Source organism: Thamnophis sirtalis, unplaced genomic scaffold (genome assembly GCF_051295495.1).
Source record: "Thamnophis sirtalis isolate CommonGarterSnake01/CBP01778 unplaced genomic scaffold, rThaSir2_p1.2 scaffold_10, whole genome shotgun sequence".
NCBI lineage: Eukaryota > Metazoa > Chordata > Lepidosauria > Squamata > Natricidae > Thamnophis > Thamnophis sirtalis.
Genome location: NW_028261390.1, coordinates 54,342,936 through 54,362,883, shown reverse-complemented (window position 1 = coordinate 54,362,883; position 19,948 = coordinate 54,342,936). Strand labels below are relative to the sequence as shown.

The following is a 19,948-nucleotide window of genomic DNA, read 5'->3' as shown; positions in this document are numbered from 1 at the left end:
GGGGGGGGGGGGACTGTAGCTAAAATAGCACGATGAAGGGGAATGGTTTTGTTTTAACAATCTTTGAAACCGAAGAAGAAACCTTGCCTCTCCTTTTTTATAATGTATTTTTCAAAGTATAAGACGCACCTTTTTTCCTCAAAAAAGAGGCTGAAAATCTGGGCGTGTCTTATACATGTAATACAGCATTATTTTGCCTCCTGAAGCCCCACCCCCTTCACCAAAATGGCTGTGCATGCCCTTATGGAGGCTTTCAGAGAGCTCCTGGGGCTGGGGAGGGCAGAAATGAGCAAAAAATGGGCCATTCCCCTTCCCGCACCCTTCTATAAGCCTCCATAAGGCTATGCATGCAATTCTTTTGACAAAAAACGGCTCAATTTTCATTAAAAAAATGGGCCGTTTTTTGCTCGTTTGTGCCCCCCCACTCCTCCAGAAGCACTCTGCAAGCCCCCCCCCGAAGGGTATTCATGCCTTTTTAATGAAAAAAAACAGGCCCATTTTCGCAAAGTGCAAAACACCCTTCCCCCATTTTGGAAAGCTCCTTAACTGATTGATGAGAATTACATTGATCAAGTGCTGTGCCAGCAGAAACAAAGTCTTGGGTGCTGCAGATTGTCAGCGATTTCCTTCTCCAGCACATGGATAAATACACCTGGAAACATCTACCTATCTTCTCTCTCTCTCTCCCTCCCTCCCTACCTACTGTATATCTCTCTCTCTCCATCTACCTACCTACTCTCTAGCTACTGTATTTTTCTTTCTCCCCCTATCTACCTACGTACCCACCTACTCTCTCTCCCTACCTATCTACTGTATTTCTCTCTATATATTTCTCTCTCTCTATCCCTCTACCTACACCCTCTCCTTACCTACCTACTGTATTTCTCTATCTTTCTATCTCTCTCTATTTCTCTCTTCCCCTCTCTATCCTTCTACCTACCTACCTACCTACCTACTTTTCTTGTTAATTTGCCTCTTTGAAACCTTGGTGCGTCTTATACTCTGAAAAATAAGGTAATTTGTATTTTGTGTTCCTGGGGAGTTAAAATCTACATTTCTGACATCTGACTGGAAAAAAAAAAACGAGAAGCGGAGCCACCTTCCAGAAAGAAGAAAGTGTCATCTGGCAGAAACATAGAATATGAAACCTAAAGAGCTGATCTCAAAGGGAAATGGAATGGTGAGAATCTTGGAACTTTGGATTTAGCGTAGGCTGTTTGACTATGCCCTTTTACAACAGTGGAAGAAAGAAGAAAATTTCTTTCCTTGAGACATAATTTAAAGAAGAAAAAATAGAAAATTATAAATTGGGTATTGGGCATATTTAAAGAAATATGCAAAATTTTAAAAAAAACGTGTGAATCATTAAAATGGAAAAAATACGATAGGCTAGATATTAAAATGGAAGGAAGTGAAAATGAGAGCCAAAACATAGAAAAAGCGATAGAAGGCGAGGGAAACAATAAGCAGACAAATGATTTCACTGGGTTTAACAGTGGTGCAGGGAAAATTAAAAGAGAAGAGTGTGTCCCAACAAAAAAAGGGGAGTAAACAAGAATGGAAGAAAATCACTACGAAGAAAGAAAGGAGTTCACTACAAGGGAAAAATATAAGAAAAGAAAAACGGGAAATAGGGCAAGGAGACAAAAGAAAATCCTGAAAAAGACACAACGAATGATACAGCAAAAAGTCATAAAAAGGATTGGGAAGCAATACTACTTCGTTTTTGTCTCTTTTCCTTGTTTTTCCTTGCCAAATACACGATTGTCAACCCTCTTGTAAAAGCTTTAGTAGTATCCCATACATTTTGTAACAATGTTTCTTCTTTCTTATTTACTTCGTAGAAAAGTTTCAATTCTCTTTCTATCCTTTTTATATATTCTTTATCTTTCATTATTCTTTGATTCATTGACCATCTCTTTTTCTTTTTTGGTCCTTTCCATGTTATTTTTATTGGGTTGTGATCCGCCCAGGTATTTGTCATTATTTCAATCTGTTCTGTATCACTTCTGTTCTTGGATTGACCAAATCATACCTATCCTTGACCATGATTTGTGGGGGTTTGAATAATATGTACATTGTTTGTTTCCTATATTCCTTTCTCTCCATACATCTTTCAGGCTCAATTCCTGTACCATTTAGAAAAAGGTAGATGGGTAGCATTCTTTATTTTTCTTATTTCTTTTGTTAATCTTGTAGGGTCAGCTACTTGTTAGAGCAGTCCTGGGGGCTTTCCTGGTCGTTTTTTCATTGTAGCACATGTAGTACAGCTCTTTACGTAGTCCTCAATATCTCCTTTCATCTTTGGACAAAATTGCCTCCTGACCAAGTGTGGGGTTGTCACGAAGCCGAAGTGGCCTACCTGCTTGCTATTATGGTACATTCTTTGCAGTACTTGGAAGGCGCAGGTTTCTAGAGACAAAATTTAGAGCCCTTCCAGGGCAGTCTCTGAGGGTTAGTAGTTCCTTGTTGTTCCGGTACTATGGATCGGTGGGTAGCTCGGTTTTTAACTGCTGAGTCAAACCCACTCCCTCGTCAATTTTCCATCTTTGCGCCTGCTGCCTGATTGTGACCTATTTGGCTTACTGGCATCATAGTGTGGACCACATTTTCATCCTTGATGTTGTATTGTGGAATTCATGACAAAGATGTCACTTTGCTGGTTGGGTGCCGCTTCACACTGCTTGCATCACTTGAACTCGAGGTCCATTGCTACGGCCATCCAATACCACTTGTGAATCTGACCAGAGACTCCTCAGTATATGCACGCATTTAGCAACTCACGGTTCAGGCCCTTTTTAAAGAAGTAGATCAGTAGTGTTTCCGGCCACTGCCGCAGCCTATCAGGCATTCGTCACAACTCTCAGATATATTCCTTGGAGGGTCAGCCCCTCTGCTTTAGTTCGTGGATCTTGGCTTCAGCTTGTAGGGAGTTGTCCTCAAACCTAGACATTGTTCCCCAGCTCTGGCATGTCCTTGTCATGGAGTTGGGTCACCCATTCGGCTGCCGCCCCTTCCAGGTTTGCTGTCACAGCATGGACCATTGCTCGGTCACTTGGGTAGTCTGCCATGTGGTCATCTAGATGAACCCACACCTGGTTCATGAAGAACGCCAGTTTCTCTGGGTCCCCGTCGAAGATGGCTTTCATGGTGGGAGGTGGTAGTTGTGGCAGCACCCAAGCTGGAGGCCAGTAGCCAGTAGCCCAGCTGGGCCCAGGGGACAGCCTTGCCATCCTGGGGGTGTGTGTTGGGTACGTGGCCAGGTGGGCTTGCTACCCAATGGCGCCATGGTGAGCTCTGCTGTCAGCTTGGGTTCAACCGGGCTTGCTACTTGACAGCAGCAAAGGGCTAGCTAGCTGTGTCAGTACCGTTGGAGCCGGATAGCTGTCAGGACAGGTTTGCTCAGGATCCGTTGGGCCATTTAAGACTACCCATCTTCACCTCTGGGGCATCATATTCTACACAGTGGGGACAGCAGCAGAAAAGGTTCTCTTTCTAGACCCTGCCAATCAAAATAGGATCTGTAGCATATCTTCCAGATAAAGTGGGAGGGACTGATGAGATTGGGCAAAACCAGTTCTGTAGGTAACCTGGTCCTATGCCACATACACATTTATAGGTAATGACTAACACTTTGAATTGGACCCAGAAACAAACTTGATACCCAGCGAATCTCTGGGAACAAGGGTATATGTGCCCCTTTTCAGACACCCAGTATGTAGTACAGTGCTCTGTACTAGCTGAAGCTTCCGGATATTAGCTCCATGTAAACTACATTGTAATTGTCCAATCTTGAGATGACAGGGCATGAATGGCTGCGTGTTAAGACTACCTGACTATGAATGGCCATAATTGGAGCATAGCACGTAGATGGGTAAAGACCCTCCTGGCCATGGCAGCCACCTGCTCTTTGAGCAGGAGCCATGAAGAGAGTCGCCAGATTGCACACTGGATCTGTCTAAGCAAGTGCAACCCCATCCAATACCAAAGATGACAAAATCTTGAGTGCAGAGAAGTTCACCCACAGCCATTCTGTTTTACTGGGATTCAGTTGAAATCTACTGCTCCCCCATCCAGACTTTTACTGCCTCCAGGCAGTGAAAAAGGATGTTGATTGTGACATTCACTTCATCCGACATGGAGATATATAACTCTCTTACCATCAGTGTGTGGGTGATACTTCATCCAATAGAGATGGATACTCTCATCCAGTGATTTCATGTAGATGTTGAAAAGCAATGAGAGAGCCTTGAGCCCTGTGGCACCTCATAAAGCAGAGTTATGAATTGGACTTTTCATTCCCTATCAACACTACTTAGAATTGCCTTGGAGGAAGGATGTGAACCAGCACAAACTGTGCCTCCCACCAACCGTAACCGCCACTTAAGTCCAAAAGGACACCATTGTTGATATGCTGCTGAGAGGTCAAGGAGAATAGGGATGGAAGCATACCTCCATCCCATTCTTGCCAGAGATGAATGTGACCAATGCAGTTTCAGTCCCCATACCTAGGCCTGAAACCTGCCTGAAGAGTCCGGATAATCTGTTTCCTCCAGGTTCCTCTGGTGTTGCAACAACACTACTTTCTCAACCATCTTTCCTAAAAAGGGTAGATGGGACGACTGGATGAAAATTTACCAACATGGAGGACTCTAGTAATGGTTTCTTGAGTAGGACGACACACCAGAAACTCTTTAAAAGGAGCTGGAAACACTCCCTGTGACAAGGTTGAATTCACCAACACATGGACCCACTCACGATACCTCCTGGGAAGCCTTAACCAGCCAGGAGAGGTATGTATCTAATATGCAGGTGGTGGTGTTTTTATTCCAAAAGAACCTGTCCACTTCATGTTTATGACTAAAGGACTAAAGTGCCGCATCTCTATCAGGCTTGCTTGCAAGAAAGCCAGGCTTTCAATGTCTATGGTTATAGGTCGGAAGACGGGGCGTCTCGGGAGTGGAGCCTTCAGTACCAAGTCCTTCTTCTGCCCCCATGAAAATCATACCCTTCCACACCCCCCCCCCCCAGTTAAATAGCATAGGGTGATAGGGTTTTAGCCAGCAGGAATTTTAAAAGCTTTTCTAAAAATTAAGACTTACTTCATTTATCTTTTCAAATTCTCCAAAATATTCATCAGGCTGTTCGCATTTTTTCTTCCAGCCCTCTTCATCATGCCTAGACGTATGAGAGGATAAAATTATTGGAAATCTCTATTCTGGTAGAAATATAACCTACTATTTAATTAATTAAATATTTAAACAAATCAATCAGCTGACAATCTGTTGACTTGACCCTTCTGCTAAATGGTCACAGCATTCATAATTAGGTCATATTCATAGCATCCATAGTTTCTTTTCCATGTGAACAAGAGCTAGATGCTGTCCTTGGGACCAGAAAGAGAGGAATGATTGGCTAGATCCAAATAATGACGCTAGTAAGCTTCAAGATAACATGGAAATAACGGAAAGACGTCCATAGAAAAATGTATTAGACTGGAAGCACTATGGAAAGAAGAAGCATACAGTGAAATGGAGGTAACAGAGGTGGAATCTCAAGGACAATGCTCTAATGTGGTCCACTAAAAACATAGCTAGGACTCAAACAACTGCAGGAAGAAAAGAAAATTCACTGATTTTTTCCCCTTCACTTTTCACTTTATCCCCATATGGACTGATAAGTGGAAAATAAGAATTTCCTTGAAGCCATACATGCCAGTGTTTGAGAAACTTAAGAGCTGACTAAATAACTCTATGAATATCAGCTGGTTCTCTTCAGTCTTGTTCTCTGTCATGCAAATTCAGCAGAAGACCATATATATCTGCCCCACTTCTTCACATTTTTTCTGTTTCCAAAACAACCTGCAGAACGTAGATTCATCAGGAGTGTTTAAAAAACTCCCCTGTCCTTCTACGCAAGGTTAGATTCTATACAATTTTTGCAAAATGGTCCAGATTGCTTTTTGGTGGAATGGATTAAGGCATTTGCAGGTTTGTTGGGTCGAATAACATAAATATTTTAGGGATAGTAGTTCAGATAGTCCTTGACTTACAACAGTTCATTTAATGACCTTTCAAAGTTACAGCAGCACTGAAAAAAGTGATTTATGACTATTTTTCACACTTATGGCCATTGCAGCATCCCCACAGTCAAGTGAATAAAATTCAGACACTTGGCAACTAACTCATATTTCTGATGGTTGCAGTGTCCCAGAATCATGTGATCTTTTGTGACCTTCTGACAAGCAAAGTCAATGGGGAAACTAGATTCACTTAAGAACTGTGTTAATAATTTAACAACTGCAGTGATTCACTTAACAAATATGGCAAGAAAAGTCATAAAATGGGGCAAAACCTCACTTAATAAATTTCTCACTTAACAACATAAAGTTTGGGCTGAACTGTCGTTGTGAGGACTATGTGTAAATTGCAATCATCAACAAGAGGTGTACGTACGTACGTATGTACGTACGTACATACATACATACATACATTTAGTGTCACAACCCCTGGTATGCCCCAATTATGGGAGGAAGCTAACTGCTTCCATTATCTGTCAATCGGCTCGTCACAAGAGTCCATCATGACAAAAACCCAATATTTTTACTGTTGCCTTTGCACAAAATATAACACACACACACACACACACACACACGTATATATATGTGTGGTATTTGTGCTGATAAATAAATAAAGGGAGACTAGTATAGATCTATTTCAAGTTATTTAGCTCTCATCAGCTAGCCATACCCTTACTGGAATGGCTAGCTGATGAGAGCTAAATAGCTTGAAATAGATCTATACTAGTCTCCCTTTATTTATTTATCAGCACAAATACCACACAAATATAACAAAGGCAACAGTAAAAATATTGGGTTTCTGTTGTGATGGACTCTTGTGACGAGCCGATTGACAGATAATGGAAGCAGTTAGCTTCCTCCCATAATTGGGGCATACCAGGGGTTGTGACACTAAATATATGTATATATGTATATATATGTATATATATGTATGTATATGTATGTATGTATACATACATACATATTCGTAGATTTTCACAGGTGTAGGTATGCTGGTCTTGTTGTATTTGGGTCTTTTCCCATGTAAGATTGAGATTGTTTTGGCAACATTTTGGCGAGGTCTCACTCGCCATCTTCAGGCTGGGTTTGGGGCTTAAAGCTTTAAAGTCAGTTGAATTTTGATCAAATGACCATGGAGATGCTGCAATGGGCGTGAAAAATACTTATGCTCTGTTTTTTTCAGTGCCATTGTAATTTTAAATGGCCACTAAAGAAACAACTGTAAGTCAAGTACTACCTATAATTAATTTACTGATTTGTTTTAAAATCACACAAGCATGTCTTCAGTGATTACTACCTGAAAACCACAAGACAATTTTGTAATATGCCAACATGAACGTAACTCCACTTTAACGTAAAATAAAATGAAGGTATACCTTGACTCTCTTTTTCTTTTCCTGCTTAGTGCTACTTTCTTTTCCAAAAATCTTTGTTCTTTAAGCACATCCTTAATGCTGGCACCACCAGTTTTTAGATCAAAGCTTCTTCCTGAAAGGTCTTCCAAATTTTGAATGCTTTTACCTAAAATAACACCAGAACATCTCAAGCTGCTGTATCTCATATTTCCATGGTTTCAGAATAAAGGAGGCTTCCACCGGTTTGCCAAAAATGCATCCAGTAGTAAAGCAGTACAAGAAAGATTGGCATAAAGTAAAACTCAGTACCTTGATGGCCAATTTTCAGAGATTTTGTTTTTTCTGCAGCCTTCTGTTTCCTCTTTTCTTCAAGTTTTTCTCTGTTAAGCTGCCTCCTCAGAAATCTCTCTTCTTTTTCTTTAGCCTGAAAATAGGGTGGGAAAGTGTGTGATCCAGAGTAAGACATGGACAGGCTTTCAATTCCCTTATCCAAATGTCCCTTTATTACCCAAGTTTATGAGCCCATGTGAAGTATCTCTATTAGCTGGATTCTGGTGTGACAGAAAATAAGGCAGACCACGCATTTCCCTCCTGTGGCTCTCGAGATGTTGTCCAACTATAATTTCTGGCAGCTTCATTCAATACAGACAGTGCTGAGGGAAGCTGGAAATTATTCTTCTGCTATGTTTGAAGGTCTCCAAGATCTAGTAGAATATGCTAACTTTAATCTTTAATACTCCTAAGCATCTTGGAGTCAACTTATGTGATATATGTCTACTGCGGCCTGTTATTTAAGACGGTATTCCCTGGAGCATCTTCCCTATTTCCTGTGCACAGAACATTTTAAGCCATATTATGGTTAAGTTTAAGGAACAATGGGATACAGATGTTGGTTTTAAAAAAAATAGTCCATAGTGATTACTTAACTTAGCCTGCTTCCATGTGCCATCCAAGACAAGGCAACAAATCAATCAATGGTACATTTTTTGTGCTCCATGAAAACAGCTAGGTCTTACCTATTCTGAGCCACTTTTGTTACTTATTTTTAAAAAGTCAATAGTAAAAAAAGTCTCCTGGAACTGTGGTGCCCCATCACTGGGGATTTTCAAGAAAATACTGGACAATCATTTGTCTGGGATGGAATAAGGATACCGGTGGATAAGGATGCTGGTTTGGGCAGTGGGTTAGACTAGAAGATCTCCAAGGTCCTTTCCAGCAGTATGATTCTATCTAGATGAAGTTCTATTTGGCTGGGAGACAATAATAAAACTGCTCCCATCATCCTGATGAGTGATTTGTGCCAGAAACTAGATAGGGGAAGAGAAACGCTGCCAATTCGCTTGTATTTCCTAGCAACTCTTTCCTACCGTTTCCCATACTATTATGCTAGACTGCCTTCCAGGCTGGGCTGTAGGAAACTTGTTTCACAATGGATCAGATCCTTTCGTGTTCGAAGTCTAGAGCCATGATGGCGAACCTATGGCACATGTGCCAGAAACGGCACACAGAGCCATCTTGTGCAGGATGTGCAGCTTCGCTGGCTCCTCTTCTGTGTTTCTGTGCACATGCCCACGCCAGCCAGACTTTATGCATTTGCGCACAATGGCACCCTAACTTCCGGGTTTCCATTGTGCACAAGCGCGATGGCCAGCTGTTTGTCAGGCCCGCGCTGGAAATTTGAGCGCATGTGCAATGGAGCGCTGCTCTTCCGGCTTTCGGCACTCCTACATATGCGAAGGCCAACGAGGCTGTGTGTTCTTCGCGGGATCGTTTTGTGTGACGTTTCCACCATGCAGGTCGGTACACGGGTACAAAAAAAGTTAGCATCACTGGTCTAGAAGATGCTGCTGAAGGAATATTCTTCCAAAATGAGGCCACTGATCCCTGAATTTCCATCTATTTCCCACTGATCTTTGACGTTCACAAAAAAAAGTGCTTAAAGAGGTTAATTTGGAGATTGACAGAAGTTCACTTCGGAAACTGTTTAAATTCCACAATGGGCTAGATAAGGGGTCTGCAACCTTAAACCCTCAAAGAGCTATTTGGACCCATTTCCCACAGAAAACACCAGGAGCACAAAACCAGGTGGGTGTACCTAACTCAACGTCACTCCCACCCAGTCACATGACCCTGCAGCCACACCTATCCAGATTTTGTGGCTCCCGGTGTTTTATGTGGGAAATGGGTCACTTCTGCCTCCCATTTCTATTTTTCCTCTCCCTTTTTTATTTCTCTCCCTCTTCTCTCTCATTTATTTCTCTCTTTCCCCTCTCATTTCCTTCCTCCAGCTTTCTCATTTCTCTCTCTCTCGTTTGTTTCCCTTTTCCCATTCTTTCCCTCTAGCTCTCTCATTTCTCTCTCTCCCTTCTCTCTCATTTGTTTCTTTTTCCTCTCTCTCATTCTCTCCCCTCCATCATTTTCTCATTTCTCTCTCTTTTTACTCCTTTTCTCTGTCATTACTCTCTCACTTGCTCTCTTGCACGAATGATACCCTCTCTCGCACATGAGCAGGAATACCATCCACAAGCAATACCCTCTCTCACACACCCAGCCTGGGGGTCACACTTGGAGAAAGCTGGAGCGCCCTCACCAAAGATGCTCGCCTGTCAGCCACTCAACCTGCCTGCTTCGCATGCCTTTGCTGCACTTTAGTCGAACCCAGCTGCTCACTTGAGGGTATCCCTGCTCGTGTGCGACCCCCCCATCACAGCAACAGTGGGCCAGCGGGTCAAGTGAGAAAGCGGGGAAGCCGCCAGCTCGTGCTCACTTCTCAGCTGTGGGCCTGTCCCCCTTTCCGTTGTACCCTCTTCCAAAATCACATTCCCACCCCTTGTGTTAGCAAGGTTGTCTGAGCCACGGACAAGTTGGGCCAATGTCTCGGGGCAGAGAGCAGGTCATGCAACCAGGTAGGCAGGGAGCCGCAGTAGAGGGGTTAAAGAGCCACATGCGGCTGCGGAGTTATGGGTTGCTGACACCTGGGCTAGATGAAGAACTGAATCCAGATAAGACAAAGGTGCTACAGGGAGAATGATATCCTCAATTTGGGGATTAGGTGCTGTGAATGTTTGATAAGTTTGTTCTCATTCTAAAGGAACAGGTTTGCAGTCTTAGATTACTCTTCGTGGCAGGTTCCAAGTAACACTCATTTCTGAAGTGATTCAAGGAGCTTTGCTGCTGTCCAATTCAGATTCCAGCATATGCTGTTCCTTCGATACATCGGGTCTGACATGAGAAGCTGTGGCACGATCTGCTTCGGGCCGTATAAGAGGAGGCAGATGCTGCACTCGGTGGTGCTGCAGCTTCGAGGCTCGGAAAGGTGAATGGGAATTGAGCCAAAGATTCCAACAAGGTTGTCCAGTTCCCAGGAGCTGAGCTGTGCTCCTCATGCTGAGTTGGCCTAATTGCTCCAGGAGGCCCGCTAGCAACTGGCTGCGTGAATCCCTAATCCGAGCGCGCCTGGGGTCTCTGGCACTCTCCACTCATAAACTGGGGTCAGCTCCGTAGCATTGTTCCAGGCATTGTCTCTTAAGGTAGTGTGGCTCTTGCAGCTTTGTCCCATAGAGTAAGGTCTTGCTGGGTGGCTCATTTGGGCATCGGCTCTTTGGGCTGGGCACCCACCTGACGTTCCACTTCTGTGACCCTCTCTGCTTCCACCACAGCTTGGGAAAGGGAGTAGATGGTCTCGATGTAGACCGCCGAGCTCGCCCGTGGCTCCCTTTGTGGCTGATTTGGCTTCCTCCATCTTTCCTGAGTCTTCACACCACCCAATAATGGTGGGTCGATGTTCGGGGCTCTGGACCTCAGACAGCACCTCGAGGTTTGGGGAGCTGGTTGAAGTTTAAAGAGGATTCGGGATAATGTTAGGGATCCAAGTAACACCCCCAATAACAGAAGATTCCAAGGCTTGAAGTTCCTCAAAGTTCCATTTTATTAGAGATGTCATATTGGCACTTCTGGGAAAACCCAAATCTGAAACCTTTCAGGTCTTCCCCACCCAAAAGAAAGTCCACGCAGCTACCCAGCATCCACATGTCAATCACATGGTCTAATAAAAGCACCATCCCAACTGGAGATGCTTCCCAGTCACACCCTTCCAGGTGCAGGACAGAATGTCATTGACTCTTGGAGAAAAGAAGGTTATTATCACTATATATTTCCCCAGCTCTATGCAATCCCCCTTCCCAGTTTCCCACAGACTAAATGTGGCAGCCTGAAGATCCAATGCCTAAGATGGCTTCAAGGCCCGACACTTGGATCCTCAGTTGACACTGAATTTAGAAAGGACATTTACACAGAGGATCAATATATTTGGTGCATCATCCAAATCTTCTCAACTAGTTGGATGTGGTGATGACTGTCCATAGCTGGGACTACTACAATTCATATTATATGTCAATGCAAAATGCCTTAAAGTGGCAGCAAAATTTAACACCTACACAATGATTTATTCAGATTTGTTATAGCAAGCCGTCAATGGACTCATCAGTATAATAGCAAAACATCCATAAAAAACAGATAAACATAAAACTACACAGAGAGCCCAGATTGAAACAAAAGCAATACAAAGACAAGATGGAAGAATCATGCATTTGCATGAGATAAATATACAGAAGAGAGTTTCTATTCATTTATCCCACACTATGGATGAATTTAATTAGGAAAAAATGAGGTTCCAGGTACTCCAGGGCAGACACAATCAATAGTTATTTTGGTGAGAGATGGCACAGATAGCAACAAAGCACTTGAGACATCTGTAAATCTTTCTTTCAATTTAAGAGATAACAATGTTAAACTAGCAGCAATACATTAAAAATTAGAAGGAGAAAGGAATTCTGAAACCAAGCATTTTTTTTCTTGCCTTAAATTTTGCCAGCATGATATGTATCCAAGTATTTTGAAGTTAAAACAAATAAAATCTTGGCTACCTGGATTGCATGCAGTGGATGTAACACATTTATGGAGATTCTCAGTCATTCAGGTCATAGTTGTCCCAAAGGTACTTTTTCAAGAGGAAACTGGACTATCTGGTTTTTCTTTAAAGATGTTTCACTTCTCATCCAAGAAGCTTCTTCAGCTCTGACTGGATGGTGGGGAATGGAAGGATTTGCAGACAGCTAGTCATTTGCATTCTTTTTAAAGTCTCTTTGAAGCCACCTGGAGGTTTATCTATGTCGTCAGGGTCACCTGAGTAGTGCAAATGTGTATGGAGCCTTCTTGGAACTATTAAAAGGACTGTGTGGCCTTTGTTTTTCAAATGCAGATGAATCCTGTCCTGATGGGTTTGTTCTATGTTGTGCCACTTTTGAAGACAGGGAAGTCCACATTTTAGACAGAGAGGACTGCTGGTTTGAAAGAGGGATCAAAGAGGCCATCTTTATCAAAATTGAACAGCCCTCTCTCAACAGAGGGGGAGAGATACAACATCATCTATCTCCAGTGTACAACACAGTCCTTTCAACAGCTCCAAGAAGGCTCCACACACATTTGCACCAGAGGTGACCCTGACCACGACACATAGAAACCTCCAGGAGGCCCAAACGACTCTCTAAAAGAATGTAAATAATCAGTTGTCTGCAATAACTATAAATCCTTCCATTCCACACCATCCAGTCAGAAGCTTCTTGGATGGGAAGTGAAACATCTTCAAAGAAAAACAAGAAAATCCAGTTGCCTCTTGAAAAAGCACCTTTGGGACTGCATGTGTAAAAAACTTCCCTTGCCAATTTTTTGACAAATTGACATTCATAAGAAAATGGAGCAAGCACTTCTGTGACACAGAACCCTCAGCTTGGAGCAGAGAAAAAACTGCTGCATTATAAATGATCCTGGAAGAATTTTTTCGAAGTATCATTCATCCTGGCAAACTCCCACTCATTAAGGAAAGAGATAAAAGAGCAATTCAGCTTACAACCGACTGGCGACGTTGCTCCACTGTTCTTTCATCATCTGAATCACTGTAATATTTGGAGTAAAGGTAAGGCTTGTGGATGTAAGCATGTCGTCCAGATTTTGTTTTTTTATCATTTGTCCCTTCTGCCTCTGATTTTGCTTTAATCTGGCTGCATTCATCTTCCTCGTCTAGATAAAAGTTGAGAACAAAAGTGTAAGGAAATGTTCATTTTATAATTTAGATATAAGCTAAGATCCAAAGAACCAGATACTACCCACAAGGTAGGTGAAACCCCCTGCTCAACCGACCCCTTTCTCAAAACTGATGTTGTATAGAAGGAACTGGAAATGAAAAACCATCACTCTATATGAAAATAAAAATTATTTTGGCATTTCAGGATCCTAGCCTTAACTATCCTCCATCTGTATCAATAAATATGCTCCATATTTATTAATATATATTGTTAGAAATAATATGTTAAAATCCCACATTATTTTATTATCCCATTATTATGGTAAATCCAGAACTATAGATCACAGTAAATTTAGCTTTCATTTTTACCACAAGATTCTGGAATTGTAATATGAGCCACAGTGGGAGAGGTTAGAATGCAGTACTGCAGGCTACTTCTGCTGGCTGCCGGCAATTTGGAAGTTCGAATCTCACCAGATTCAAGGTTAATTCATCCTTCCCAGGTTGGTAAAATGACGACCCAGATTGTTTGGGAGCAATATGTTGACTCTGTAAATGGCTTCGAGAGGGCTTTAAAGCACTGTGAAGCAGTGTATAAGTCTAAATGCTATTGCTATATTGCATATTATCTATTATCTGATAGCCTCAGCTTCAATTATCTTAGGAAAACAATGAATTGATTCCAGATATTCCAGCCAATAAAAGCACAGAATTGTCCTTTTAGCACAGATGGTGCTAAAAGGTCAAGAAGATCAAAGCAAACAATCAGCTAAGTATTTAAATGCAGCTTTCTGAACTTAAAATACTGAAAACTTTTTAATATGTTTTACCATAGAATAAAATACAAATCAATCAGTCAAGATGAAACAAAACAAAAGCATACATTCAACCCTAACATCAAAATACCAAAATCTTTCAAATGACTTTTCCATATGCATTAACAAATTGACTCTGTTCTTATGAACAAAGAACACTATGCTATCATTTGCCTGATATTTATTAAATGAGAGTTTTCTTCCTTGCGTTGTTTTTTTCCTGCCAGTGCAAGTTCTGCTTTAAGAAGAACTGAATGTTGATACATTGGTTGCCATAGGAACTGACATCATAGGCCAAAAGAAAATGACTGGCTCAAAGTAAACTCAACTGGCTTTCCTACCTATGGCAGGACTAGAACTCACAGCCTCCTTATTTCTAGCCCATTAGACCAAACTAGTTCTCATTCTATTGAACATAAAATGAGTTTTGCTAAATCAGAGTACACTTATGGTTTGTGATTAATGCAGAACACATATTAAATAACAAATATATTTAGAAATAACATTTTTTTTCATTTATGTGGTATCTAAATATATGAGAATAGACAGATCCAGGTTATTTGTTAAGGCAAGAGGGATGTTTATACCTTGTCTTGCCAAGAAGAGTTTTCTCACCAATCTTTGCTTGGATTCTGTGTCCATGCAAGCATTTAAAATCACATCCAAGCTAATTTTAATCCATTTTAGGGACAGCCTCATGGAGTAAAGCAATAGCAATAGCAGTTAGACTTATATACCGCTTCATAGGGCTTTCAGCCCTCTCTAAACGGTTTACAGAGTCAGCATATCGCCCCCACAGTCTGGGTCCTCATTTCACCCACCTCGGAAGGATGGAAGGCTGAGTTAACCTTGAGCCGGTGAGATTAGAACCGCTGAACTGCAGATAACAGTCAGCTGAAGTGGCCTGCAGTACTGCACCCTAACCACTGCACCACCTCGGCTCTAGTAAAGAACTGTATTTACTTAGGGTTTTGTGGTACACTGCACAAAAATACATGCACTGAATGTACGTAATATTCAATTATTCCAACTAATAGTACCACAAGTATACAAGGGAGTTGTATTTAAGGAAAAACAAATTCATACTTTTATTCTTCTCACTAGCCAAAGGTCAAGATTACTTTACCATCAGAAACAATTTCTCCTTCTTCTGTGCTATCAGAAAGCAGGTCTTCACTATCTTCTTCAAACGAAGAAAGATCACTGGTATGCACGGAGCTAACAGTAATATCACTCAGTATGTCCACATCGGAATCTTCCAACACTAGTTGAGAAAAAAAGACAGAGATGACTTAAAATCTGATCCAGAATCCAAAACATCCCATAAGAAAGTAGAAACAGCTTCCTACATGCCTGGCACTACCCACCTTCCAAAGTGCTGTTGAAGAAAATGACCTTTAGAAGTCTGTCTCTTCATTAGTCTGCAAAAGGTGTGCATGTATGTAAAAAGGTCTCAGTGCAGAAACTGAGCATCATCATAAGAGAACAGATATGAAAATATTTTGTCCTAAGAATAGTCATGAAAGTCTTCCTCCTCAGTGAAATGCCAACTCTCAGGCTTCCGTTCTCCAGTCTGGTACCCTCCAGTCACACTAGGATTCCAATTTCCCACAATTCTCAGCATAGCTATTAGTTAAACCAGCTTGGAATTGCAGTGTCTGACATGCCATCAACCAGGAGGGCACCATGCTAAAAAAAGGCCATAGCAAGAGAGAACTAGCTTAATAAAACACATAAAACAAGAAATCAAAATAATGCAAGAAGGTTTTAACATAATACCTATGAAAAGAGGAAAAGAAATTTGACAAAAAAGAAGATGGAAGCGATGTCAATTGCTTTAGATGAGATAAAGGAATACAAAGAAACAGAAGTAACAGTAACAGTAACCTAACAATAATTAAAACTGAATAAAACATATGAAAGCGTTTACGCATATCTTATGTGAGAAATTAATGTATTTCGGAAAGATTGTTAAATGATGATGTCAAAACATGCAAGTATAAAAAGCCATCCTATAGGAAAGATACCTGGCATATTAAGAAATTAAAATGCAAAATACCATAAAATGAGAAATAAAGGATCCTGAATGAGAAAGCAAAGGATAAGAATCTCAAAATGCAACATGAAAATGAGGCATTGTAAAAAAAGAAAAATTAGCTGAAAACTTAAATGCAGTAATGTCTCCTTTCATCAGTAGTGCACAGGGTAGTAGTAGAGAAGAGTAAAAAGAAACTGTTCCAGTTTAAAAATCTGAAATAAGGGCAATTAAAAACCAAGAAAAGAGTGCAAAGATACTCACTACAAGCAGTGAACAGGTACGGTTTAAGATAAATAAAAACACCCATCACAATATTTAGTATTATCTTACCAACATATTACCTGCTATGTCTAAAAAAACAAGTTATATTCTGAAGTATTCTCTGTCCAGTAAGCTAAAATCTTTAGAAAATTACCATGCTGCAGGTAAAAAAATATTCTAAAGTCAACCAATAAAATGTAATGCCGGTATCTTTTCACCTATATCAAAACTTTCCAAATAAATTAAAAACCCTTCCATGTGTTTCAATCTGTTCATAATAAACACCTCTGATATTATACCTTCTTTTGTGCTTTCATTTTTTTTACTAGTGTTCTTTTCAAGGATTAAATGTTTTATCACTTCTGTTTCTTTATCTTTTATTGTCTTTTCTTCTTTTGCTTTTACATCATCACCATTTCTCTTTGAGAAATCTACTTTTTTGTCAGATTTTTCTTTCTTTTCTTTCTTCTTTTCTCCTTTTTCCAAGCTTTCCAGTTTTCTATCACATTTATCCACCAGTTTACTTTTTTGTTCATCACTTTCCTGAAAATTTTCCTTGCTTGGATTAAGCAGGCTACTAGCTTCTTTTGATATAGTTTTCCCGTCTTCGTTTGAATAAAATGAATTACTTATATCTTCACAGTTTACTACTGGTTCAAAACTTTCTTCTGTAGAGATATAAGGAGTTTTCTCTCCATCAGCAACATCTTCTGCATTCCGGTCTCTCTCTATGCTGCCATCCAAACTGTGCTGAGATAGGAGTTTCTTTGAGAATCTCTCATTTGTCTTAGTGTTGGATGCTTCTGTAGAAGCCTTGGTGGCACTGGCTTCTTGGTTGAGAGATGTTATGGTCTCCAAAATAGACAGAGCATCATTAGCCATATTCATATTTGGAGTGATAGCAGGAACACCTTCAAATAAGAGTAAAGTTAAGTACAACTAATTAGTATGAGATATTGCATATGTAATGAAGAAGCCAAACCAAAAAATAATCTCTTATTTCGGAATGCACCATGTGAGCCCAAATTTGGCACATCCTTAGATAATAACATTCCATTTTTGACAGTAAGCCACTCTGCTATGATGCAGTGGTGGCAATACACTGTTAAGAAAGCTTTTTGATTACTCTCATTATTGGAAGAGGATATTTAGGTGCCGACTCTCAGTGGCACCAACTTTTCTCCTCTGTTGCTGTCTGACATTGATTGTCCACCACCAATGGCTTCCTGGCCCTTCACCCCCAGTGTCCAAGCCATTCCCTCAGACACAATTTTACCTGGGTGTTTAGCTATTCTGGACAAGTAGTTGACAGCCAATCGGGGAATGGGTGGCAGTGATGGTGCTGAAGAGCCAGCATGCAACTGGCAGCGGGTGGGGCAATCACAACGGCATTGTGTGATTGGTGGTGGGTAGGGTGATCATGGGAGCTATGGGGGGGGGCCTGCATGCAATTGGCGTTGGGTGGGACAAGCATTGGGGGGAGGGGGACAAGGGGCCTTCAAGCAGCTGCCCGGCTTTAATGCCTGGAATTCTGCATTTGCGACAAACCCGGGCTGTCAAGCTTCACCTTCTCTCCTCTTTATAGTTTCGTGAAACCTGGAAGCTGGCACAGTTTTCCAATTCCTGCAGTTGCTCTGGGCTAATCAAGATGATTAAATTCTTGGCAGCCAACAGCTTCCTCAGGCTCAAGAAAGAAAAAAAACCAAACCTGGCTTTTCTGCTTTTAGCTTAAATAGCTGATTGACTGAGCCAAACGTCCAAGCTGGCTGGCTTCACATATTCTCAGTCCCTCTGGCTCCAAGCCATGCAAAGACATCCCAGCTTGCATGGGATTTGGGTGTGCAGGCCACTATGGCTTGCAAACTGCTTTTACAGCTTGCATGAGAGGTGGAATTAGGTAGGGTTGCATTAGTTTACAATGCCTCACATGCCCCTCGCTCGTCGTCGTCCCCGAGTCCCATGATCATTCCGTGGCACGACAAAACCGCGCTCGACTAAAGCGCGCCTGATTAAACCGCGTCGCTGACGTCATCAACAGGGCGACAACAGCGAGCGCGGAGAAAGAAGGGCGCTTTAAATAGCGCTTTGAAAGCAAACCGATTCAAGTTAAGGTAAGGGTTAGGTTTAGGGTTAGGTTAAGGTTAAGGGTTAGGTTAAGGTTAAGGGTTAGGTTAAGGGTTAGGATTAGGTTTAGCGTTAGGTTTAGCATTAGGTTTAGGGTTAGGTTTAGGGGGGTTAGGTTTAGGGGTTAATTTTAGGTTTAGCGTTTACAGCGTGCTTTTTTCTCCGTGCTGTTGTTGCGCTGTGATGACGTCAGCTACGCGGTTTCGTCGAGCACCCTTTAGTCGAACGCAGTTTTGTGGTGGAACCGATCATTCTGGCCACCGCCAATGTGCTGCCCCCATATCCCTGTGACTGCCCCACCCATTGCCAATCACATATTGCATCCCCATAGCCCCCACGATCACCCTGCCTGCTGTCAATTGTGTGCTGCCCCATAACGCCTCACTTACCCCAAGCCCCGCACTCACCCCACCCACCACCAATCACACACTATCCTCTCAGCACCATTATTGCTGTTCAATCCTGATTGGCTGGCAGCTACTTGTCTGCTGCAGCAGAACACCCAGATAAAACCATGCCTCAGGGAATGGGCCAGGATGACTTCCCCTAGTGCCAAGGGCTAATTGGCAGTGGACAATTGCTGGCAGAGGCCACTGGAGGAGGAAAGCCCACTGTGCCAAAGGCCAGCACTTCAACATCCTAAACCCCTCATTATCATGAGATAATGTGTTCCACCCTACATTTGATCAACTTTGTACCAAGATTTCTGTGATTTGTACCATAACAATCTAACCTTTAACTTGTTTCTCTTGAGAGCCAAGGAATTTATCAGTGCTTATCTCATCCCCATAGCTAGACTAGAGCTTCAACAGAATCTTAAATCCTGACTTGGAAAATTCATACAGCGTTCAAGAATCTACAACTCTGGAGGCAGATCCTCCTAACAATGTCTTAGAAACAGGTGAGATCTCACCTCCAAATTTTATTAGAGCAAAAACTATTAATGACTGCGTTCAAAACAAGAATATGACACCTTTAATGTGTTAGTCCTGCAACATATGAAAGCCTTATGACTGTCATAGAGACCCTGAAGTCTAGAGTTAGCCTTGACAAGTAGAAGTTGCTAAGGAACATTGTTTTTGAAGTCTCCAATACTACATCAGAGACCAGGCTGGCTACCTTGGAGATAAAGCTTAACAAACATCAGGTGCAAACCTTAATATCTTTTTGGGAATGAGTATGAATAGGTTGAAG

The 19,948-nt window shown here is 41.7% G+C and overlaps 1 protein-coding gene across 1 annotated transcript in view; it reads right to left on the bottom strand.

Moving 5' to 3' along the window:
- BOD1L1 (biorientation of chromosomes in cell division 1 like 1) overlaps nucleotides 1-19,948 on the bottom strand; it is a 75,967-nt gene that overhangs the window by 46,125 nt on the left and 9,894 nt on the right. The window contains exons 4-9 of the mRNA XM_087724633.1: nucleotides 16,930-17,541; nucleotides 15,458-15,595; nucleotides 13,343-13,512; nucleotides 7,744-7,858; nucleotides 7,456-7,600; nucleotides 5,103-5,178 (exon numbers count right to left, since the gene is read on the bottom strand). Of these exons, the coding sequence (XP_087580759.1) occupies nucleotides 5,103-5,178; nucleotides 7,456-7,600; nucleotides 7,744-7,858; nucleotides 13,343-13,512; nucleotides 15,458-15,595; nucleotides 16,930-17,541 (1,256 nt within the window). The remainder of the gene's footprint in view (nucleotides 1-5,102; nucleotides 5,179-7,455; nucleotides 7,601-7,743; nucleotides 7,859-13,342; nucleotides 13,513-15,457; nucleotides 15,596-16,929; nucleotides 17,542-19,948) is intronic.